We start from the raw sequence: 24,734 nt of genomic DNA, 5'->3' as shown, positions 1-24,734 counted from the left end.
GCTCACATTTTGTGAGAAGGGAGCTGAACTCTGTGGAGTTCAGAGTTATGCACTAATGCAGTGCAGGATCTGAAAAATATCAAAGGTAAGATCTTAAGGCATCAGCTTGTAGCTGCTTAAAGGGAAAGAGGAGAAGTGGCCCAGCTCAGAACAGCCTGGGCTGGCCCAGGAGCCTTCCTGGTGTCTCCTTGCTCTGGCTGTGGGTGAGCAGAGCCCTGCCCTGGCTCATGGGATGGAGGATGAGGGGGGCAGGTGGGAGCAGTCCCTGGTGGCACTGCTGCCATGGCCATGCCCAGCCTGCTGTCTCCTGCTGGGATTTTCCAGGGTAGGAGTTGGTGTGGCAGGACAGTTTGCCTCATGCCTTGGGAGATCCACCCAGTGATGCTGTCAGCCCTCTTTGGGAAGGAAGGATGTGGAAATTCCCTGTTGCAAGTGCAAGAGCAACTCTTCTTTACCCAGCAATTTTCCTAAAAATAGCGAGGCTTTGCTCAGCTCCATCTTGGGAACCTGCCAGAGGCACAAATAAAGTCAGATTTCTTTGAAAAACGGGGGTGTCATTGCTACAATTCCAGCCCAAAAGCTTGACCTTGTGGAATCCCACTGAGGCAGGAAAATCATCCCAGACTAAACTGTGCTTGCTGAACAAATGGTTTATGGTTGCACACGTGGCTTTGGATGTGTGTGTAAATGTCCTCTGGAAGCTGGGGTTGTGGTGGAGAAGTCGGGTAAGGACTCACAGATTTGCCCAACAGAACCTGCCTAATGAATAAATACAGAACTGTGGTTTCTGACCATAGAGGGTCAGCAATCACAGAATTATTCATGTTGGAAAAGCCCTGCCAGAGCATCGAGTCCAACCTGTGACTGATCCCCACCTTGGCACCAGCCCAGAGCACTCAGTGCCACCTCCAGGGATGGGCACTCCAAACCTCCCGGGGCAGTTCCAATCCCTGACCACCCTTTCCATGGGGAAATTCCTGCTGGTGCCCACCCTGCCCAGCCTGGGGCCGTTCCCTCTCCTCCTGTCCCTGTTCCCTGGAGCACAGCCCGACCCCCCCGGCTGTCCCCTCCTGTCAGGGAGTTGTGCAGAGCCACAAGGGCCCCCCTGAGCCTCCTTTTCTCCAGGCTGAGCCCCTTCCCAGCTCCCTCAGCCTCTCCTGGGGCTCCAGACCCTTCCCAGCTCCCTCAGCCTCTCCTGGGGCTCCAGACCCTCAAGGTTCTTCTTGATGTGAGGAACCCAAAACTGGACAGAGCACCCCAGGTGCCCCAGAAAGGGGCAATGACTCTCCTGGTCCTGCTGGCCACTCTGCTCTTGATCCAGGCCAGGATAGGATTGACCAAGTGTGACACTGATGGCTCCAAAGCTTTGAATTTGTGTGAGAATTGGCTGCAGCCAATGGGTGAAGAAAAAATAATTTTCCATCCTCCTTAGCCCATCTCCTCTATTAGAGAGTTACAAAGGGAAAAATTCTGAAGGGAAGCCAGTGAGAGCCCCAGGGACTGTGAGGCTCCCGATTTGCACACAGATACTGGAATTTTGCCGATGCTGTAACACCTTTCCTACCTTCTCACCAGATAATCTGGCAGCAGACAGCAACAGCCTCACTTCTGGAACAAAAAGCTGTTTCATATCTCCTTGTTTTTGCTCTAGAGATTCCCCTGATTTCCATACAGGTGCCCACTTCCTTTTCTTCACCCAGTGAAGTCATCTTGCTGAAGGCCACGAGCAGTGCCCCTCTGGAAGGCTTTCACTGCTGGGAGAAGGGAAGGAGCTCTGGGCTTTGTGTGATTTCCCACCCGGCCATGCCCTGGCAGGTGCATTTTGCCTGGTGATGGATCCCTTCCCCTGCAGGCAGGAATGTGCCTGCACATCCTGTCTGTGTGCAGGATGAGCCCAGCCCTGGGCTGTGCAGTCAGCAGGGCAGACTGAGCCCCTTCCCCTCCTGGCAGTGCTCTGACATCCCATTAATGAGTTTATTCTCATCAACTGAGGCAGGAGGGCAGGGAGTTTGGTGCCAGCTGTTGAGAGGGGCCAGCCCTGAGGGCTGGTGCAGGAGCCAACCCCAGGCTCTGCTTCTGGAGAACACTACAAACATCTTCCAGCCCAGCAGGGTCTGGTGCAGCTCAGAAATGAGATCAGGGTGTGATTCCTGCTGCTGAGACTCTGGGATCAGCTGAGGAAGGGAGATGGTCCCTGGCAGAACCAGCCCATCACTGTCAGGCTCTGGAAGAATCCATGCTCACACCCAAATTCCAGATTCCAGCTTGGAGCCAGCCCTGCTCCTTTAGCTGACACCCATCAGCCAAATCTGTTACTGTAGAAAACAGAATTAACTTTTCCCTTTTGTATTTTTTTTTTTTTTCTGTTTACAGAAATAGCAATTGATGGTCTCGGTCCAGTGGAGCCCATTGTGAGAATTAGCAATTTGGTTAATCCCCATAAAGGCCTATTTAATGAATCATAAATCCTGTTCTGTTCCAGTGTTCTGAAATTCTAAAGAAATCCCAAAACACAGCAAGGTTTTACTAAATAATCTCTTTATTGTTGAGTAAAAAGCAGTTAAATAGAGTTTTTCATTCAAAAGCAGGGTACTTATCTTTGGGGTTTTTTGGGGTTTTTTGAGGGGGTACTCTTAGAAATGAGACTTGGGCACCTTTAGAAATGCAAGTGAGATTCAGTTATGTCTAGAGACTAAAAAAGGAACCTATGGAATTGAAAATTACTCAATCAGATGAGACTGGAACAAAATTCTCTAAAGCCCTTAAAGGCTCATGGAAATGTCTGAACCTTGTCCTTGCATGAATGGGGTTTAATTTCACTGCTCTGGAAATGGCAGGATTAACAATTTTCTGTGTGTATTCTGAATGGAATTAATAGTTTATATAAAAAACCCTCAACCCTACACATTTATAACACTCGATAAACTTTGACATGGGGAAATCTCTGCCCTTCCCAACTGTGAACAGAGCACTTGGTGGGTACATATTAGAATAAAAAACCACTCAGGAATAAATATGAATCCAATTAATTTTATTTTTTTTTGCTTTAAGACATAAAGAACATTTTAAAGAACTATCTATAAACTTAATTTCCCAAAGAAATAGCATCAAGTATAATAGATCTAAACTTTATACCATGAATATTACAATTTCTCTTCCATAAAATTAAGACATCTCTATGTACAGTACCAATAAATATGCAGCAAACATTTTCAGTGCCTTTTTTTGACGTTTTAATATAAAACTCTACAATCAATGGCAGAACACAGAGAGATTTGTGCAAGAATGAGAGCAGCTGGAAAGTTCTTTTAGTTCATAATTCAGAAAAAAAACCCTAACACTGCTGACTTATGTTGCCTAATAAGCTGGGTTATGATCTCCCTGGCAACGTTTTTTATGTTGTTCCAAAGGACTTTGCAATCAGGAAACAGGGATTTATTTGGAAGTGTCACTGCAAAGTTCACACTCTGGGAGAGAACTGGACCCACAGAGAAATGGAATTGGAGCTCTCATTTCCTTTGGGAAGCTGTCTGGATGCTGATGGGGATGGCAAACACATCCCTGTCCATCAGCTGGGGGTTTTTATAGTGTTGGACCTTCCTGGGAAGGAAAATCCCTTCCAGTTTGTCTCAGCTCCATGGGGACAAAGAGAAAACCCCAAAGCTGGATGTATTCCCTGGGATCCTGTCCCAGCTGGGAACAGGGGGACAAAGCTGAGAGGATCAATCCAGCTGTGGTGTCACAGGGCAGAGCTGGCAATGTCCAATCCTGCACGGACTGTCCTGTCTGCAGGATGGATTTCCTGGAGGAACCTTCCAGGATGAGAGTGTCCCCTCAGGATTCATGTGTCCATGTGTGTATTCAGCATTAAACCCTGGAGGAATCCTCCCCACAAGGATTTATCCACCCACCCCAGAGTGAGAGCAGTGGGATTGTCCCTTTCACCAGGTGCTTGGGTCATCCTTACCCAGAAAAACACCACAAAAATCCCTCTGCAGCCTGGGAGAGAAGCACCTCTGTTATCCCCACCTTCCCCAGGATGTGCAGCCTTCCAGGGATGTGCCTCTCTCCCCCTCCACTCACGAGAGGGAGCCTGGATTTATTGAGAGCAGACACCTTTAATGTGATTAAAGGAAGCCAAAATGCAGCACAGTGCTCATACTCAGTGTGTTTAGACCACAAAGAATCTCAAGTTATTACCCTGAATGTGCAAAGCACAGAGTAAAATGGCAGTGAAATTGAATTCTCTGCTCAAGTTAAAACAGAAAATAATAATAGTAAAATTCTGTTTTGCTTTTGCTAAGTGTGAGGTAGATATTGGATTAAAAAACAAACAAGAAACAACATTAACAGCCAATTGCATCTTTTGGTGTCACAGGGGAAAGCAGCCTGATTCCCACTGTCTAATCAACTCCTGGCTGATCTAAGAAGCTGTTAACAAAACCTCTCTGGGATTTGCAAGTGGGTAGAAAGCAAGGAAAATGAATGTCCTCCATCAGAGTATTCCAGTGAAAATCTTCCTGGAGCCAGAGCACAGAGCCCTTCCCCAGAAACCTCTCCTGAAGCAATTTAGATGTGATACTCCGAGTTCAAGCCAGGAAAACAAAACACATTTTGACAATAAGAAATAATATGGCAAATGGGAGAATGCCTCTCAGTTCTGCTGGTGGAAAGAAAGGAATTTGCATTCTTGGCAGCAGAGGAGCTGAAGATAACAGCAGCCAGGATGAGGAATGAATATCCAGGGGATGCTGCTGTTCTGCTGGGAGGGTAAGGACAGCAAAGCTGGAGCTAGAACAGGGTTAGGGGTGTCCAGGGCTCTGCTGCCTTCACTTTGTGCCTGTCAGCCAGGAGCTGGGCAATTAGGAACACGGAATTCCCAAAATGCTGAGGTGGTTTTGTGTATTTTTGCCTTCTGAAGGGTAAGTGTCTCTAAATTCCCAGGGGAAAGTCTGGACCCGACTTCACTCTGCTGAGGGACCTCTGACTGCATAGAATAATGATTATTCACACATTTACACACAATCAAACTGGTTTCTTATACATCAGCACTGCCTGGCTGCATTAACTGATCACTTTAATTGTGATTAGTGTTTTGGAAAGGGGACCGGGATCCAAAGTGGTCACATTCATTAAGTTGCATTTTTATTGTCATAAAACTTGGGAATATATAAAGAAGCTAAGTCAGTTCTTGTGGTAAAGATACATCTCAGTGCTCAGGCACAAGACAAAAGACAATCCATTTAGAAAATCCCTTACAATAGCAACATGCTATTACTGGTGTGTAACACCCACATCGGGGCAAAGATCCTTGACATTTTCTGATTCTTCTAAAGAATGAATTCTCTCCTCATTTCTCATCTGAAATGATGGGCCACTCACAAGATAAATAAAACAAAGGACAGGGTGGTCAGTTGTGCCACAGAGGGGTGAAAAGACAAGATTCCTTCAAAATCCTGGTATTGAAATTTTCAATTGGATTCCTAAATCTGTTGGGCTTGGTTGGGGACCCCCTTTGTAGAGAGGTTTGCTCACCACAGCCCCTGCCCTGTCACATCCAAAATCATCTCAGCAGCATTTTTTGGGTGATGTTTGACACCCTTGGACACTGATCCTGCCAACACCTCTGTGCTGGACAGTCCCTGCAGACACTCCTTGACTGAAAACATTGCTCCAAACCATGGTGGAGCTGAGGATAAACACAATTAAAACTTGCTATCCACTTTTAATTTGAGGCATGCAGATTTTACTCCTCTCATCCAGGAGTTGGTTTTTACCACGATCCCCTTCAGGGCTACGTTCAGCACAAATAAATGTTGGCAGGATTGGAGCTGTTTTCTTTATACCCGGATTAAAATTTACTAAATTTACTTCTGCACGTACATGGAGAGAAAATTAATGCTTATTTATCAATATTCAGCTTTTAAGGGGAAAGGAAGTGGTAGGTAATGAACTCTGATGAATTTGGGTTGCACTTAGTGTTAGTTTTGTGAGGGAAGAAAGAGATTAGGGAAGAAGACAACTCCTAAGATCCAGAATATTTTGAAGAGTTGTTAAAAAATAATAATAATTTGATACTTCTTCTTTCAATGGTTTTGTTCTGAAAAGTGCTTTCGGGTTCTTTTTCCTAAGAAATTGAAGGCTCAAAACCTGAAATCATATGTTTTACCTTATTTAGCCCAAGATGCCTATTTCACCCTTTTTTCCTCCAGATTTTTTTTTTCTTTTCTGATAATGGTTTCAGTTTCACAAATGGTTTTAACCTCCCGAAAAAAAACACATGTTCAGCTTGACCACATACTTTAAGGTCACTGTTTCCCATGACCAGATGTCATCAGCTTCTCATTTAATTGAAAATGCTGATGCCTGGGCATTTTCACATCTCCAGAAATGCTTTACATTTTCTAACCCAACAAACACAAATTTCTGAGAACGCTCATGTCCTTATTTAACATTTTTGACAAAAAAACATCTGAGAACCCACATCTCAGTTTAGGTTCAGTCTATTGGATATATTTCCCTTTGAGCTTGATTTTTGTCTCACTAAAGTGGCTTTACTCTGACTTCATGTCTTTGACTTCTGTGGAGGAATATCTAATATAAAACGGCCAGAATCAGTCCCTGAACACTTATTTATGTGCTGGTCACTGTTACAGTAACGTTATTAGCACTGAAAAGGGGGAAAAAAGGGAATAAAGAGAATTTCCATGAGGATACATGGGGATCAATATGCCTGCACCACTTTAAAACAAGCAATGCCACATATATTGTTTTATGTCCTATATAATGTGTGCTAAATCTGCTCTAAACTGGTGTGGGTAATGGAGTGCAAAAGCTCTAACTGGACTAAAATAAATATTCCTATGGATTATGGATCAGGAGAATCACACATGGAATGGAGCTGCAGCAGGCAACGTTTTGCTGGTGAAATTCATCTTCACAAATTATGTGCTAGAAAAGACTCATTATTGCCAATGGGCTTCCTGGAATTTCTATGGAATATCCACCAAAAAAACATAAAATATATGTGTGTGCATATCCCACAGAAGGCTCTTAGAATGCCAAATGTTGCATTCCCCTCTCCTCTCCCCCAGCCCTCACTGCTCCCTTCGTTCAGCACACCAGGATTAAGTGATGATGCTTTGGGACAGTGTTTCCCTGGAAATCTGCTGTCCCAGCCTGTCGGGATTGCCTTGTGCCCTCAGAACCATCAGCTCATTTGTAGAAAAGAGATGGTCTCTGAATTAATGTCATTAGCCAGAACAGAGAGATTCTCCCCTCCATTTTCCTCCAAGGATAAACCAAATTCACCCTATCTTACATTTCACAGATTTCCTGCCTAATTCCTGGGAATCACCTGTCTTGGAAAGAAGATTTCAAATCTTCCTTTATGAGACTGACCACGTTGTTTTATGTGCTGGTCACCTAAAGTGCTCTACATATTCCAAAAGCTGCAGATTTTGTGTTTTCATGAGTTCAGACCCTGCTTTGGGCACACACAACCAAGGGATCATAGACTCAGCGTGAGGTGTTGAGGGAATACAAAATCTGAGATGTGGAAAGTCTCAGGGTTTCACAGGGAATAATTTTGTCTAGAAGTGCCAAGAGTGGGGGATTTCACCAGGTTTTACCCGGGTGGAGGGGGGGTCTCTGTGCAGGAAGAAGAGCCCTGGAAAGGAGCTGGATCACCAGAACAAGGCTGAGGTCGTGTGTGCTAAGCACTGAATGGAGAATTGGGGAATAACTGCTCCTGATCCAGCTTAAAAAAATAGGCTGAGCAGGTGGAGATGAAGTAGGAATAAGGACTCAAGGATGGAAGTGATCTGGATCATAAAGACACAAGAGGATCCCTTGACTCAGAGTGTTTCCATCTGCCTGCAGGATAATTAGATTTGCTTTTTCCAATCCAAACCTATTTTGAGATGTCAGTTTTCTTTGTGCGCTGGAGAAATTGAGTTTAAAAAATGGCATTTGGATAAAGAAGTGTCCTTGCACCTAATGGACAGGGCCAGGAAGGCAGGAAGGAGCAAGGGATCAAGAGGACAGCTGAGATGTGGAAGAAAGGATGGGAAGCCAAACTGGGATGAGGTTTTGGTGCAGGGAATTTGTCAATGTCCCCAAATAGGCAGAATTGTGCCAGGGGCCAACACTCAGTGATGAGACTCAAGGAAAATCTGGAAGCAAGAAGACACTCACAGAGGAAAAGAGGGCAGGGCAGGGTGGCCACGTCCTGGCTGTTGTGATGTGCCTAAAACAGGGGAGGACTGAGACTGTGGGACCCAGGAATTGCAGGATAGGGAAGAATGGGCAAAAAGCTGCTGTTTGAGATGATTTACCACAAAAGACCTGCCAGTGCTCATGGCAGCTGGAAGGTCCTTACACCAAGGCATGAAGACACAGAGATCCTTCCCCCTCCTGCTCTGCTCCTCTCCCCCTTCCCAATCTCCTTGGCCTCTCTCCCTGCTCCACTGAGCTCTTGTCAGCTCAAGGAGCTCTTCCCAGAGCTAGGAACGATCTCCTTTATTGGTGGGAAGGGATTTGCCATGGGCAAAGCTGCAGGGTCACACGTGGGATTGTCTCCACTACAAATCCTCTGCCCAGCTCAGCTCTCCAGACACAACCCCTGGCCCCCAGGGCTGCAATTGCCCACCTCAGCATCTCCCCAGCACTGATGGGGGCACTTTGGGCTCCACCACGGCTTTGAGTGGAAACATCAGCTCAGGCAACAAAGCCTTGCTGGCATTTCTGGGCAAGAAGTGTCAAAATGGAGGAAATCCAAGGAGGTGAGGGGGAAGAGGTGCAGAGAGGGCAGCCTGGTGGTTGGGGATGGACGCTTGGCTGGGAGAACTCAGGGATGTTCAGGATATAAAGCCCAAATCCAGGAGGATCCTGAGATGTGTTTGCTGCAGGAGGGGAGGGAAAAATGGGAAACTCCCTGAGAGGCAGAAAGGTCTATGGAAATAAGTGCAAGGTGGGGAGTTAAACACCCCCGAGCTCCACCAGGGTCGTGTCTTTGGATTTTTTGCCTTGTGTGGGGACAGCTGGAGGCCAACCCTCACCCGGGGCCAGGCTGGGGAGTCCCTTGGGCTCAGGGCCACCATCAGCAGTGGCTGGAGCCTGAGTAGTGATTTCTTTAGTTGCATTTGCTTTGCATTAAATATAACGGAAAGCAAAACATTGCAGAGGTCTTCTCCTACAATTTTGGTGGCTGATTTAAAAGTGTGCAAAATTTTTGCTCTGTGTCTCTTCCTTGTTTTTTTTTTTTCTTTCTGTTATCCTAAAGTCAGGACCTGGAAGGGACATTGCACTTTCATGCTGAAACAGAAAGTGTTTCGTGTGTTCCCTAGACCTTTTCCAGAACACTTTGAGGCTGTATATGGACTTAGAGAACTGTAAAAAATTTTTTGGAAAAACCAAAAATCTCAAGTAGTTTCTGCAAAGTACAAGATATAATTTTAATCTAATTTACAGGAAAGTTGGAAGGGATTAATTAAGCAGTTAATAATTAACCTGAGCTTTTTGTTAGTGCAAAGTACTGAGTAAATCTATTAATAAGGAAATTATGAGAAGTAATTACTTTTTAGAAATGAGAATCTGAAGAAGGGTCATGCAAAACTATAGTGGAAGTGCTGGAGAAAGCTCAAAACCCCTTTTTTTTTGTTTTTTTTTGGAGTTGAGGAAATTGTACATTGAAGGTGGAATTAGTGACATAGCCTAGCTCAAAGGTCAAGATGAAAATTCCTACCCACAGGTATCAACCATTCCCTCTTAGCTTACAAAGTTTTGAAGAACTTTCAACTTTTGCTTTCAAAAATACATTTTGTTTTCCCTCAAATAGGACCTTCATCTTTCTGTTTTGGCTTTTGTTTGTTTGTTTGTTTGTTTGTTTTGGGGTTTTTTTGGGTTGGTTTTGTTTTGGTTGGTTTCAGTTTTATTTGTTTGGTTTTTTGGGGGGGGTTGTTTTTGTTTTTGTTTGTTTGTTTGTTTTTTGTTGTGTTCTTGGTTTTTGGTTTCTTTTGGGGTTTTTTGGTTTGGTTTTTTTCTTTTTTTAAGTTAGTGGTTTTTTTTGGAGGGTTATTTCACTTCAACCTGCAGCTTCACCTTTCCCTACCCATTACATTAAGGCTCTAGTGAGCTGCAGGGGAGAAGAAGAAGAAAACAAAGACGAAGAAGAAGAAGAAGAAGAAAAAGAAGAAGAAGAAGAAGAAGAAGAAGAAGAAGAAGAAGAAGAAGAAGAAGAAGAAGAAGAAGAAGAAGAAGAAGAAGATGAAGAAGAGGAAGAGGAAGAGGAAGAGGAAGAGGAAGAGGAAGAGGAAGAGGAAGAGGAAGAGGAAGAAGAAGAAGAAGGAAAACAGCAGAAATCTCACCCCAACACGCGCCCACAAAGCCAAAGTCCAACGAGGTCCCCCCGATGACCCTGGAGGGATCTCCCAGCAGCTGCTGCCAGAGCCCTACAGCAGAAAGGCCCCAAAGAAAGTTTTGTGCTCCTTGGTGTAATCCACCAGCTTGATGTCACTCACGTTGACCATCAGCTTGTCTCCCACCTCCAAGGAGACCACAGCGCCCAGGTAAATGGGCTGGAACCAACCATTGCCGTTCTCACTGAGGGTCTTGGTGCCCATCAGCAGCTGGGTGGGCTCGGGGTAGCTGTCAGTGACCTTGGTGATGATCTCAGTGACAGAGCTGGGCTTGTGGCCGCTCTCCACGGGCCCTCGGAAGGTGACCTGGGCGTACACGTAGTAGTCCCCAGACACAGGAATCACCAGAGCGCTGCTGGAGTAACTCAGGTTGTTCTTGGTGAAGGCCAAACCTCGCTTGTCTTCCCACTGCAGGATGGGCAGGTGGCTCCCCACAGCACTGGCCAGGTCCTGCTTCTTCACTGCAGGGGGGACAGAGAGGGACAGGAGGGTGGGTGAGTTTGTCACAGCCAGGGGTGTGGGTGTAACACCAAATCTCTGCTCTAAAAGGGAGAGGGAATTAAAATGCTGGGGCAGAAATGATCTTATTTCACAGCTTGAAAGCTGAGCTGACTGGGCTGCAGGACAACTGTGCAGTGGTGTTTTCCAGGGTGCCCACAGGTCTGAGCTGTCAGCACTGAAAGCCAAGGGTGATTTAGGAAGGTCTCGACAGTGGAAAGATCTTGACCCCTCTTCGTGGGTCAGACCCCAAAGAACGAGCTGTCCTTCCTCAAGGCTCAGTGTCCTGGCACTGGGGAGCAATGGAGATGGCTTCACCTTCCCATCTCACCCCTTTCCAGAGTCAAACCTTGTCCTTAGGTGACACCAGCACTGGGACAGCTGTACCGTGCTTGTATCTAAGGGTTGGGGACAGGAAAAGGAAATTCTAAACCATCTTTTCCTTCAGTAGGGAATTCTGTTTCTTAGAGAGACACTGCTGAGCTTGCAAAATGTCCTCACTGGTCACCAGATGTGTCCCCAAGCACTGAGACACTTGGACTTCTCTTCCTGCCAAGCTTCTTAAGGGGTTTGGGGTTTCTCAGCCCTTGTCTCGAGCTTCTCCTCCTGAGTGCTCTCAATGACTTTTGTAGAATTGCTTTTGGTTTTCCAGGGTCACTGGATTTTAGCAAAACCCCAAAGAACCCACTGTGTTTCAAGACGTCCAATTCCAAAGCAACACATTATATTTAAAACGATTTTTTTATCCCTCTCTTTGCCTTTTTTCTTTCTTTAACACTTTTCTGGAACAAAATACTACGTGTGGAGTCAGCCTCAACATTCCTCCAGACTTTTTCTTCCCAATCTTGTGGTGAGCTGTTTACCAGCAGAGCAGAGCTCCAGTGCTGACCCCAGCATCAGTCTGATCCAAGCTGGGGATGCTTCCCAGGCTGCAGGGGAAAAATTAGGGAATTGCTGCCCTATTGCCTTCACCTCTGATTTCTGACACACAACAGACAGGACAATAAACCCCAACCCTTGCATGCTTTTCTTCAGGGAAGCAAGAGCTGTTTTCACTCTTTACTAACTGGTACATAAAACTGTTGGGCTAAAACAGCAGCAGTGGGAAGGAGAGGATAAAAACCATGAAGATTATCTCAGGTATTAAAATGAACCTGGAAAATGAATGATTAGAAAAGACTGAGGGAACAGAGACCTTTTTAATGAGCTTATGTTAATGTTCAAAGTTGATTTTTATTCAGTATTTGGGGAAGGTGGGGTGTGTGCATGGGAAGGGTGGCAAATGGAATGCAGGTTGGAATTCACTTGGCAATAACCCCATTAGGTCTTGCCTGGGTGAAATGAGACTCAGGAAAAGGAATGTGCTCATGTCCCAGTGGCATCTCTTTCCCTCTTTTCCAACAATAAATAATCCATGAGGAGACAGGAAGGTGTTAGGAGTGCAATTCCTTTTATATTCTCTGAGCAGCACAACAAAATAACGGCCCTTTCTTTTTAAGTGCTGCTGAAGGATCAAATCCTTCTGATCTTTTCTCAGGAGGAAAAATGGATGAGGAAGGTATTTCTGAAAGGGAAGACTGACAGGGATTGAGGCAGCAAGGAAAGCTAAATTACAGAAGTATTACAGGGTCAGAGACAATGGAGCTTTGACACAGAGGGGAATAAAAGAAAGTGCAAGTGCCCCTGGTCTGCCTTCATCCACATCCCCCTCGGTTTAGGGACTGCTCTGAATCCTGGGAAAAGCTCAGCCAGCTTTGGATCACTCTAAGTTGGAGCAACACATCTCAGAGAGCAGAGGAAATCGTGTTTGAGGTGGGAAGGATAAGGAAAGATCAGAATACTTCCAGAAAATGTCCTGGGCTCTATTCCATCTCTGGAATTTTGGGGGAAACTTGAAGAGAAGCTGCCTGTGAAATATTCTTTTCTTGTAGAATGACACTTTTCAAATGTCAGTGACACTCAATCCCACAATGAATTTTTATATTAGTTATAAAATAGATTTTATTAGTTATAGAATATGGTAAGATCTCAAATGAACTACATGACTTCCTAACTTGTAGAATTAGTCAAGTTTCACAGCTTTAACCTCCCTCTTAGGATGAACCTCCCTCTATAGATGCTCTCTATTTTCAAGTTAATTACTTTTCCCCATGCTTTCAGTAACAGTCAGGAGAATAAAATGAATGTTCAAGTTCTTTTTAATACAGCACAGCTCATCTTCTAGCAGCAGCTGCACTTTGTACCTGTCATTTATTTATTTATTTCCTACATTCTAGAGCTCTACTTCCTGCAGATATACCTATGATGCTAATTCTTGAAGGAATTAAAATCTGCTTTTAATAAGGGATTCATTGCCTCAGTTCCTTCTATTTTCTCACACACTGTAGATTTCTGGCATCCTTTAATTCTCCTGTCCCCAAATCCCTTTTGGTTCAGTCCCTTGCTGGAGAATCCCTGTTGCCTGTCAGATTTGGGATATATTTTGTGCTGAATTTGTGGGGTTTAGGGAGAGCCTAATCTTAAACTCTGAGTCTCAGCAAGAGATTGGAGCCTGTGGTGGTGCAAGGTCCTGTGTTTGTACGTGCTCTGCTGCTCGAGTTCATGCCCTGAGGATTTAATAAAGGTAATTTGGAAGCAGAAATGATGCTCTGCTCACATTTAGAGGTGGGTTTGGGGCCACTGCAGCACGAGGAGCATGAGCCAGGTCCTGCAGCACTGGTCACCCACTGTGCCACAGGCTGGTGACAAAAAGGAACAGGCCCTGTCCTGAATCCTGACCCCAAATCCAACCAAATAATGGGGAGGGGATGATGGCAAGGCAAGGAAAAGCCCCAAATAAACATTAATGCACAGGAGAAAATGGGGTTGGAGGGAAGTCTGAGCTGGGTATTGGCACATCTCAGTAGGTACAGTCTGCAGGGAGGGGACATCTCCATTCCAGTTTGGATGAATAAAAATTCTCAGTGTGAGTTAAAAAGGCCAAGAGCAGCTGGAACATTTATCATAAAGGAACAGACACCAAAACACGGAGTTATTCTGCTACTGCCAATTAATCAGTGCATTCCCAAAGAACTCTGTCTAATTCTCATTCCTCTCACTCCTCTGCTCTCACCTTCACAATAGATGTGCCTAAAACTAGAAGAAGACAGAATAAAGGTGTGGAAGAGATTTGCTACAATTTAGGATTTGTAGTCTGCCACCTTCATGTTGAAAAAGGCACCTGAGGTGGGGGAATGTAACAGAGAGCAGGAGAATAATTATTCCTTCTACACTTTCCGTGCACAAGCCATGGTTTCTGAGAAGAGAAAACCAGGGTGGAGCCCAAGCAATCATTATGCACAGAGTTGAAAATAACAGGAAATATTTTGTGCCTGCAAAAAGCTGTTAAGCTGGGAAACTCATTACCATAGGGAGAAGCACCAGGAATGTGTTCAGGCTAAAAAAGGGCCAAAGATAATCCATAGATATTTGGTTCCTTGATGACTACATAGCACAGCACAGAAACAGAGAGAGAAAATTCCCTTAACTTTCCCCTTTTCTTGCACCTCTCTGTGGCCAGCAGTGACTGGCCCTGGGTGGAATGCCAAAGAGGATGGGCACAGTCCCAGGGGAGCTGCCTGGGAATGATGGCAAAGGAATCTTTGAAAATACAGGGGCTGAGGAAATTTGAAAAAAACTGTTGGGTGTTTCCCTGTGGCAGCTGGGCTTTTGTGCAACCCAGGGAAGTTCCCAGCGGCAGAACAGAGCTTTGGCTGCTCCTCTGAGTCACTGGAGCCTCTGCATCCCTCTGCCATGGGGCACTCGAAAAAACAAATCTTACAGTAGCAGACATGGTCCTCCTGCTCTTTAAAACCTGCACTTAAACAAAGATGTGACTGTGGACAGGGACAGGTCAGGTCTGGAGCTCCAGAAACCCCTGAGCCAAAGGGAAAGGCACCGAGGATGTTCACAGGAACTTTGTGGATTAAGGAAAGAAAACTCTGCTGGGAAATACATCAGCCCTGAGCTGAAGAGTGATTGAACCCTGGGGGTGAATTTGGGTTGAACTCTGCAGGAAGCTCTGAGAGAAGCATCCCAGCACTTCCTGCATCTTTCAAGTTCCAAAGTGCATCCTGGGGCAGCACTGGGGGTGTTGGGGAAGCCTCTGCAGTGAGCTGTACTTTGGAGAGGGATAAATTGCCTCAGGCCAGCTGGAAAAGCCTTTGGCATTCACTCCAACCACACTGGAGCCAGATAGGAACTTTTATCTGGGAATACCGAAATTTTCCACGTGGCTGGAGCTGGCAAGGATGGGGGATGTTCCCAGGGTAATGTCCTCGGTGTGGTGACAGCTTCAAGGCTGAAGTGGTGAGATGGGGACCTTGGAGATGCTGGCAGCCCCTTGGAAAGGCACGGGAACATCTTGGAAAGGCATGGGAACTTTTTGGAAAGGCCTGCCAGCCCACTCTGTGATAGGATTTTGTGATGGCACCTTCCTAGCACAACAAAAAGGCTTGGAGGGCTCAGCTTGGTGTTACCCTTTCCCTGCTTGCTCTGAAATGTGTTAGAGATTATCTCCCTGAAAACAGGGGGGAGGATTTATGGGAATATGGTGTGTGTGATCTGACTTAGGCCTTGCAGAAAAATAAAATAAAACTGGCCTGGTTTGACCTGATTTTGCTCCAAAACTTGTAATTCTTGCCAATTCACTGCTCCACAAGGGCTCATTGAGCTCCTTCCCCTGCCTTTTCTGGAAGATTCAGCATATCACGGAGACATCAGGCACCTATTTTAGTTCAGTTACAAAATCTGGTCATTCAATGAAAGAAACAGCTTGGAAAAGTGGTGACATGTCTGTCAGCTGTCTCCTTCTGGGCCCTTTCCTACAGGCACACTGCACTCAGTCTGGCATGATCAACAAGGCAAAGCTGATTATTAAGCTCCCCATGTTTCCTGCAACACCTGCTCCTATCAGATGCACCCGGACCAAGGTTACTGAAACACAACATCTGCTGTAAAAAGGCTTTAGTTTTGAGCAAGAATTACCTGTCAGGTGAGCTCGTGGCTTCTGTGCACTGGAAAGGGTGTCTGTAACTGAGGGAAAAGGGAAAAAAATGGTGTGAGGATCTTTGCTGCTGTTCAATAATAAAATCACAGAATATCCTGAGCTGGAGGGACCCACCAGGATCCCCCAGGGCAGCCCCTGTCCCTGCCCAGACCCCCCAACAATCCCAGCCTGTCCATCCCTGGCAGCGCTGTCCAAACGCTCCTGGAGCTCTGGCAGCCTCGGGGCCGTGCCCATTCCCTGGGGAGCCTGGGCAGTGCCCAGCACCCTCTGGGGGAAGAACCTTTCCTAAATCAACAAAATGTGAGTGGTGATGGATGCCCATGAGGAAATGTGTGCAGGCCCTCTCCCTTTCTGCAGAGGTCTGAGTCAGGAATTATTTGCTGTCATCTCTTATTAACACCCTTGAGGTAATAAAATGCAAACGAGGGAGTTTGTCAGACCTGCTGCAGCATCAACAGGGCACAGAAAATGCTGGAAGGCAAACAGAGGGCAAGTGTGGGGAGCACCCAAATCTGTGCTTGTGCTTGTTCAGGGCGTCCCACTGACCCTGCAGAGCAGTGGGGGAAGCCTGTGCCTGCACAGCTCTCACAGCCTGCAGGTCACACATGCTCCCATCTCACTCTGGCCCCGTTACCTCCCTGCACCTTCTCACCCACGGGTGCCCTGGCTGGGGTGTCTCGGCAGGGATTGGGGTGCTGAGGGCAGAGGGGAGGTGAGTGCTGGGACTGCAGCACCCAGAGGGGAAAGGGGGTAAACTCACCAGCAGCCACTGCTCGTTGCTTCAGAAAGCGAGAGCCCCTCTCCTCTGTGACCTGCAGAGAGAATTACAGGCAGTCAGCGCAGAGGGTCTTGTTGGAATTATCCCAGAACGTGGAATAACTGCAGAATATCAGTGAGTTCAGTGTGGACACACACATTTAGAGAGCTGGGGAATTACAGCTTGGAAATCCTTTCCAGGCCTGGATTTCTCCTGACTCTCAGCTCCATTCCCAGGCTGACAAGCTGACTGCAGCTTCAGTTAGGGAGGAGTCTCCCAGGGTGAGAACACGGTGACAAACAGAGTGAAATTCATCACCAACATTAACCCCTGGTGCCTTTCCCGTGGGACACATCCTGAGGTGCTGTCCCAGGGATGTTTTTCCCAATTGTCCAATGAGCTCCTGTCCTGTCCTGGCTGCACTAACACACTTTAAATCCGGGCTGTCTGTACAATAAATTGGCCTTTTTTCCCCAAAGAGCTCCGTGTGTGTTGCTGTCCTTTCTCTCTCTTTGCAGAGCAGTAACCACAGTTCAGCTGGAGATTTTTGTCAAATAGGTGAGCCCTGACAAGACTTTGCTTCACTTTGCAAGGTGTTTCTGCTGTTGGTTTAGAACTGCCTTTGTCTCTGAAAGGGTTCCAGGACCCAGGGGGAGGTTTGTTGAATTCTGAGGTTGGACAAGCCCTTGGCATAACTGGGAGAGCAGCAGCAGAGTGTCCAGTGTGAATCAGCCATCCCAGGGATGTGACTGTGTCCAGCACTGCTGGAGCCCCTCCGCTGCTGGAGCCTCTCCTGCCCCTCAATCCATGCACAGCAAGCAGAGCAAAGTGAGGGATTCTCCTCAAGGCAGGTCTGAGCCTTTGCAGGAGCAGAGGGTCCCCCACAACACCAGCAGAGACTGAGGGGGATCAGCTCCACCTGCCTTTTGTCCTGCACCTGTCTTACTCCAGACTAATTCCTTCTGTGGAATTTTGGGTGACAGGAGCTGAGCAGATGTGAGAGCAGCTGCAGGGTGAGCTCTGCTGCTCTGAGCCCGCACTGGGGAAGGCTCATCCCTCCTCTCCTCTGCAATTCCCTCCTGGAGCCGAACACTCCCATTGCCCTCAGGCACGACACGGCCCGGGGCCCTGCCCTGCTGCCGCTGAGCAGTCCAGAGGGACAGGACAGTGCCTGTCACACACCTGTGTCACCTGCTGCACCTCCCGAGTCACCCGGGCAGGCACGGCCGGGGCTCCCCGGGCAGCTCCGGAGGGAGAGAGAGTGATCCAGGGGGAGAGAGAGTGATCCAGGGGGAGAGAGAGTGATCCAGGGGGAGAATGATCCAGGGGGAGAGAGAGTGATCCAGGGGGAGAGAGAGTGATCCAGGGGGAGAATGATCCAGAGGGAGAGAGAGTGATCCAGAGGGAGGATGCTGGGGGATGCTGCAGGGTGCTGCGGGATACTGGGGGATGCTGAGGGATGCTGGGACATGCTGTGGGGTGCTGGAGGGTGCTACAGGGTGCTGCCCCTGTATCTGACCTCGCGGGGATGGGAGGAGCAGCCCTTGGAGCAGCCTGGGTTGTGCTACCCCTCAGGGCTGACCCTCGGGGCTGTCAGGAACCCCCATCCCAGAATGTCTGTCAGGGACACACAGGACTGGCACGATGTGTTTTATGGGCAGCCACCAAACCCACACTGAATAAACTCAATAAACTCCCCTGGTCAGTTCACAGAGAAGGATTTGAGGCATTTTGCCCAATAAAAGCTGAAACAATATTAATATGTAGAGGCTGAAACCGTCTCCTGCTGGCTGTGTCTTACACAGCTTCGACCACTGCAGGAGAAGGAGAAAAGAGATAATTTATATTGGCTGGGGAAGGGGAATGTTTGTGGAAGGAGAGTCAGCCTGACTGGGGTTGGGGACTGCTGGCTGCTCCAGTAAACCCAAAGATAGTTTAATGTTTTACTGGAAGTAAACATCCGTGTGCTCCTGCAGAAAACAGTCATTTCTAAAATAGTTGCTTCACTGTGTTGGGGGAAAATGGAGAAGGAAAACAGTAGGGGAAAGTCTCCTTCTGTTTTGTTTTTTATTTTTTTTTAAATTTCCTTGCCCACCTGTACACAAGTGTGTGGCCCAGCCCCAGCAGCCTCCTGGCAGAGAGTGGTGTGAAATTCCAGTGTGAGGCTGAGGGGAAACTGGTGCTGTGCTGTCCAGGAGGTTTCTGAGCCTTTCATTATGTGCAAGGACTTTCCAAGCCCTGCTTGCTGTGGTGAGTAACCATGAGTGCCCTGTTGATGTGACTCAGTCACAGCCAGGTGATCTTGTCCCTGCCCTGGTAGGAAGCACAAGATCAGAATTAAGATTTCCTTCATACTCCCCTTGCATTCAGCCAGGTGTATTCACCTAGGAGTATATTTACATATTCCTTGTGTGACGTTTCCTACATATTTCCCAAGTGACTAACTCTCATTAGTGATCCCATTATCTAAAGATTCTGCAGCCAGTGAAAAAATCAATCCCAAATCTACATTTAAAAATATAACTTCTGTAGAACTGTTTACATACTTGAAGCCTAACTTCTGCTGAAGTTCCTTGTATAAACTTGGATGTTGCAATCCAAACAGGTGGCAGGAAAATGGGAAAGAGAGCAAGAAGAATTCTGCTTCTTTACAAAACATAACAAAAAAGGTTTTGTTTAAACCTAAATTTACTTGTTTCCTAAGAAATCCAGCTGGAAACTCCAGGTGCAGGAGCTGCATTCAGAGATGCTGAAGGACAGAGCAGATAGAGCAGGGGATGGAGAAAGGTGTGAAATTATCCTGTTGCTTGGCAAAGGTGTTGCTGTTATTTATTTCCCTAATTGTGCTATTTCATAAGGGTATAAATATAAATATAAATCTCCTACAGAAGATGTTTTAGCAGCAGACAATGCTGCATAATGACCAGGTGTCAGGAATACTTGTCCTGAACAGGCACAGATGCTGTGCATTGATGGGGAGGGAGAACTGAGCAGCACGAGGCAATAGAGAGAATATTCACACAATCAGTGCTTTCCTCTCTTTTCCCTTTCTTGCTCAGCTGTGACTGAAAAGTTCACAGCCTCAATTTTCCCCTTGGTTACTGTGGAGAGCCCAAGCACTGAGTGATGTTGAAAATCCCACCTTGAGCTGACTCAGAGATGTTTGCACAGGCAGCTCTAATGACCCTGGGGATTGCTGTGTGCAGAACACTTCTGGATGCTCCTGCTACCACAAATACCCAAAAGCCCCAGTGCATTTATATCCAGATATTGCTAAACCCAAAAAGAAGGGCATGGTCTCCAATGGCATGGGAAGAGCAGCTGGCACTGCAGGCAGAGGGACTGATAAGCAAAACACCCCCAGCTCCTCCATCCACTCCATTTTCAGCACTTTCACAGGGAGGATCTTTGCAGGTCATGAGCAGTACATAAACCCAAGTTTTTCTAACTCTAGAGATGCTGCATGGCCTGGGCCAGGAATTTTTGGTCTGAACTGGTCTGTGCCAGTAAAAACTGGCTTCATCAGAATATTTTGCTGCCCAGTGGAAGCCTGTGCCCAAGGCATGTGCACACAAAGAACATTTGCATCCAGCAGCAGTGGCCAGGCAGGGATTTAACTGGTGCTGGCTTTGGAAGGGGAATCCCAACACCTGGGTCCATCCAGGTGTGCTTGCTGCTCCTCCCCAGGAATTTCTCTTTCCCTAAAATCAGGAAGCCTTTTGAGCTTCTTCTGCCTTTACAGGCAAGCATGAGAGCAGATCTTTCCTGGGATTTGTTGCCAGCTTTCTGGCAGGATCCAGGTGAAGCCTCTGGGATTCTCTATTTCCTCCTGCTCTGCAGCAGGTCCCTTCTCCAGTGCCAGCTGGCATGGCACAGCCTTGGCACACAGCTGCACGTCCAACCCTTGGGACAGGCTTTGGAATCCTCTCTGCTTGTGGCCCTGACACGCCAAGGACGCCACAAAAAATAAACCCAAACACCAGCTCCTCCAGGACAGAGGACTTGATGCTGTGCTGAGTGGGATGCTGAGGCAGCCAGAGCTGCTCTCCTGTGCCATTCCATTGATGGTTTTGGGAACTCAGACTGAAACTTGGCTTTCCTTTGAGGAAGGATGGCCCTTCCTCCAGCAGGGCATCACTATGGCCTCTATATAATTTCCTGCTAGTAACACAAGCCACGTGTTCTGGTTTGAAAAACCCTATTTCCTCTCCTCACTCTGGAGTGAAGCACAAAAGAAAGTGATTCCTCTTTCCAAAGGAGCAGTGGAGGCAACCTGGAAGGTGTCCAGGGAAAATCATCACCAGACTGGAATTATTCATTCAAGATGCATCGTACCATGACACAGACAGAACACTGGTGGCCCACACATGTTGCTGTAATGACATAACTTGCCCTGCTTCTTCCTGAAAGAGACATCTCCAGCCCAAGAGGTGACTTCACAGTATCACAGTAAAATGAGGTTGGAAGAAACCTCCAAGATCATGCCCTAACACCTCAACTAACCTATGGCACTGAGTGCCACATCCAGTCTGTTATTAAACACATCCAGGAACGGTGACTCCTTCACCTCCCCAGGCAAAGCACTCCAATAATTTATTATTCTTTCTGTAAAATCTTCTTCCTAATACCCAACTTCTATCTCCCTTGGTACAGCTTGAGACTGTGTCCTCTGGCCTTGTCAGTGCTGCCTGGAGAAAGGGACCAACCCCACCTGGCTACAGCCACCTTTCAGAGAGTTTTAAAGAGTGATAAGGTCACCCTTGGGCCTCCTGACTCTGCATCCCTTCAGAGGCACCAGGTGCCACCACGTGCAGGGCACGGATGCCCAAGGTGCCTCACCCTGTGGCAGCGTGCCCAGGGACACTCCCCTGTTGCACAAACCTTGCCGGGCTTCCCTTCTCCCCCTTGCTCCAGGAAGGACTCGGGAACTTATTCCATCTGCTCCTCACCTGCTGAGCCCTTCCCTGCTCCCAGGACTGTCCCCAGAGCACTGGAAGGTGACAATGGTGTGTGGGCAGAGCTCTGTGGCGCAGCCAGGGACTCTTCCCCTGGGCTGCAAGGTCAGGAGGCCAATTCTTATCTGGGGCAAACTGGGGCTGCTCACTCAACCCAGAGCGCCCAGGGCACCCCCACCCCAAAACCAGTGCCCCAGAGAGCTCTGCCACACGAGGCTGGTCCCAAAACTCCTGATCCGAGCTGGCAATGGGGCACATGAGCACGGAGTCATCTAGACATTTTCCTGAGAACTTTTACGCCCAGAACTATTCCCAGGGACTCAACCACGCTGAACCTGCAGGCTCCCGGCTCCTTATGGAACTCCCAGCCAGGCACACAGGCAGACACACCACCCCTGTGTGCTGCCCTGCTGGACCACACGGATGAACAGAGAGAGCAGAAGAGTGAATGAAACATCGGGAACAGGCAGGACTCAGCGGAGGGCAGCTCCTCCCACGGCACCCCGGGCACCCTGCCAGCCCCGATGACTTTCCTCTTCCTCGCTGGGACTCGCAGAGGTTGTAACTCCTGATCACCTCGTTACATCACTGTGGAAACATTACGTGTTGCTAATTGGGAGCAGGTGCATGGGAATGCACACCAGCACTGCAATTCCGACGCTTTGCATTGCGCTTTTCCGCTTAAGAAACCAAACCCACTCCGAAAAATACTCTGCTAACCCTGCCGATAGGGTCACGAGCCAGGAATACGCTGGATTGATTAAACAAGTTAACATTTTATTATTCTTCCGAGATTGTTTCGAGACTGAGCTGTTCTGCTCTCGTGGGACACGAACAAACCCAGAGCAGCAGCAGAGACTGCCCAAAGCACCTCGTGTCTTTTACCTCCAACCTCGAGCAGCACCCAGCTTTTCAAGCTCCTCCATGCTCTGTTCTGCCGTAATTCCACCCTTCTGGAAATGAAGGCCCCCCCCCCAAAATCCTCTCAGAACGTGCCCAGCCCCTGAAGAAAGCCGAGCTCCGGCACCTGCAGGCAGGGCAGCCTGGCTTTCTACAGCTGGAACCGATGGCAGTGACCGGGGCAGGGCAGCATGGCAGCTCGAAGGAATCGCCAGATTTAACACCCGAGAGGCTGCACCAGGTTAGAACCAGGTAAGACAGAGGATGCTGCACCCGGAGCTCGGGGTCACCCCGGGGCCAGCACCGGGAGCCACCAGCACAGGCGCGGCTCTCACCCTCCCCAAACACCCCGGGCTAAACGTGAGCCAGGTGCCAAACCTGCCTTCGAGGCCACCAAAACCAGCCCCCCTTGCTCGGGCCCTACCTCCTAACGAGCTCGCTGATTAATTAGGGAATTTCAGACATGAAGCTAAAATTCAAAGTTTAATTCAGCAGACCTACAGCACGGGACACTCCTGCTGAACTCCCAGCCTGCCGTGGGAATGGGCACTTGCAGGGAAATGGAGCAGGAAGAGGGCTGGAAGCAGCACAAGTTTGAAGAGCTGGGAGCAAAGTGAGTGTAGCTGTCTGGCAAAGGGGAAGAGCTGAGAAGAGCCCTGGATTGAGAGAAAGTTATAGGGGGGAGTTTAAAACGGGATGGAAAGTTTCGGGTCAGACTCCCTTAATTGTCTCAAATCAGATCTCTGCAGAAGTTCGCATTAATAGTAATTAATAATCCACCAAGCTGGAGCTGTCAGCCCAGTGACGGGTGACTGACCCACTGATATCTGCAGATCTTCCTGAAATCAGACACTTAGGGGAAACCGCAGATTGAATCCAAACGGGGGGAGGAAAATGAATCATAGCGTAAAAAAATCTGGCAGGAATCAGTGCAGAGACACTGATTTCCAGCAATCAGTGATTTTTCTTTAAGCATTCCCTGTAGCAAAGCAATAAAAGTTTTAAAGTCGCATACTCTGCTTGTGAACTCAGTGAAAGCAAGGAACCGTTAGTTAAAAAATAACGAGCAATAATCAGATTTATCCTCGGGGTAAAGGAAGAAGGAATGCAACCGCGAGCCTCACGCATGCCCTCAAACAGGAGAAATTCATAAAGAGCATGAAAAGAACACGAAAAATTCATAAAGAGCATTGAAAGAACCCCACAAAGTCTCTGTCCGGAGGTGCGGGACAGAGTTAGTTAAAAAATAACGGCAAATAATCAGATTTATCCTCGGTGTAAAGGAAAAAGGAACACAACAGCAAGTCTCACACGTGCCCTCGAACACGCGAAATTCCCAAAGAGCACGAAAAGAACACGAGAAATTCACAAAGAGCATCGAAAGAACTGCGCAGAGGCTCCGTCCGGAGGCGCGGGACGGACGCAGGTGAGTCCGTGCCTTACCTGGTGGTTGCCACAAGAGCGGGGCAGGTTGCCGAGCAGCAGGTACGCGATGGGCAGCATGAGCAGCAGCACGGCCAGCAGGCACAGCAGCAGCGCACAGCGCATCCTCCTCAGGTCCCTGCGGAGCTGCATCCCGGCAGCCGCAGCCTCCTGGCCCATCTCCACCGCGCTCTCCATGGCAGCAGCGCCGGGCTCGTCCAGCCAGGGAGCCGGGCACGGCCGCACCTCTTGTGGCGCCTGCCCTGCATGGAGACCCCCATTAAATAAGAGCCGGTGCGAGTGTGGGAAGGCACCGGCGCACTCGCGGAGCCTCCCTCCCTCCCGAGGAATGCACCGCCTACAATAGAAACCGGCGGAGCGGCGGCTGCCCGCGCTGCCCGGCCCGCTCCTGCCGCTCCTGCCAGCCCCCTCCTGCACGAGGAAGCCAGGAAAGTCCCGGTGGGTGGGACCAGGATCAGCCCTGCTGCCGCGCTGGAGCAGCTCCGCTGGCTTTTCCGCCTGGCGGGAGGGAAGGTGAAACCCATGGGAGTGAAAGTGAGAAGCAGGGGCAGAGCGAGAGGCAGAGGCGAGCGCAGCCCGGCAGGTTCTTCTTTCCCAGAGAAAGGGGAAGAGGCTTTTTTAGGGGAAGGTGAGACTGCGGGAAGCAAGTGACCCCAAAGAAGGAGTCTGCTTCTCTGAAGTGTTGCTTCATCTCCCGATTTTAGCAGAATTCACAA

The 24,734-nt window shown here is 48.1% G+C and overlaps 1 protein-coding gene across 1 annotated transcript; it reads right to left on the bottom strand.

The window, feature by feature from the left end:
- Window positions 1–2,754: 2,754 nt before the first annotated feature.
- Window positions 2,755–24,316, bottom strand: TNFSF15 (TNF superfamily member 15). The gene is made up of 4 exons (XM_014893858.2): window positions 24,019–24,316; window positions 16,724–16,775; window positions 15,942–15,989; window positions 2,755–10,879 (listed from the first exon to the last, which is right to left on the bottom strand). Exons 1-4 carry the CDS (start codon window positions 24,193–24,195, stop codon window positions 10,452–10,454), a joined length of 705 nt encoding a protein of 234 aa, XP_014749344.2. The 5' UTR covers window positions 24,196–24,316; the 3' UTR covers window positions 2,755–10,451.
- Window positions 24,317–24,734: the final 418 nt, after the last annotated feature.

The sequence above is a fragment of the Sturnus vulgaris genome, chromosome 22 (assembly GCF_052056855.1).
Source record: "Sturnus vulgaris isolate bStuVul1 chromosome 22, bStuVul1.hap1, whole genome shotgun sequence".
Taxonomy (NCBI): domain Eukaryota; kingdom Metazoa; phylum Chordata; class Aves; order Passeriformes; family Sturnidae; genus Sturnus; species Sturnus vulgaris.
Note: the sequence above shows the minus strand (reverse complement) of the source record. Positions and strands in the feature narration are given on the sequence as shown.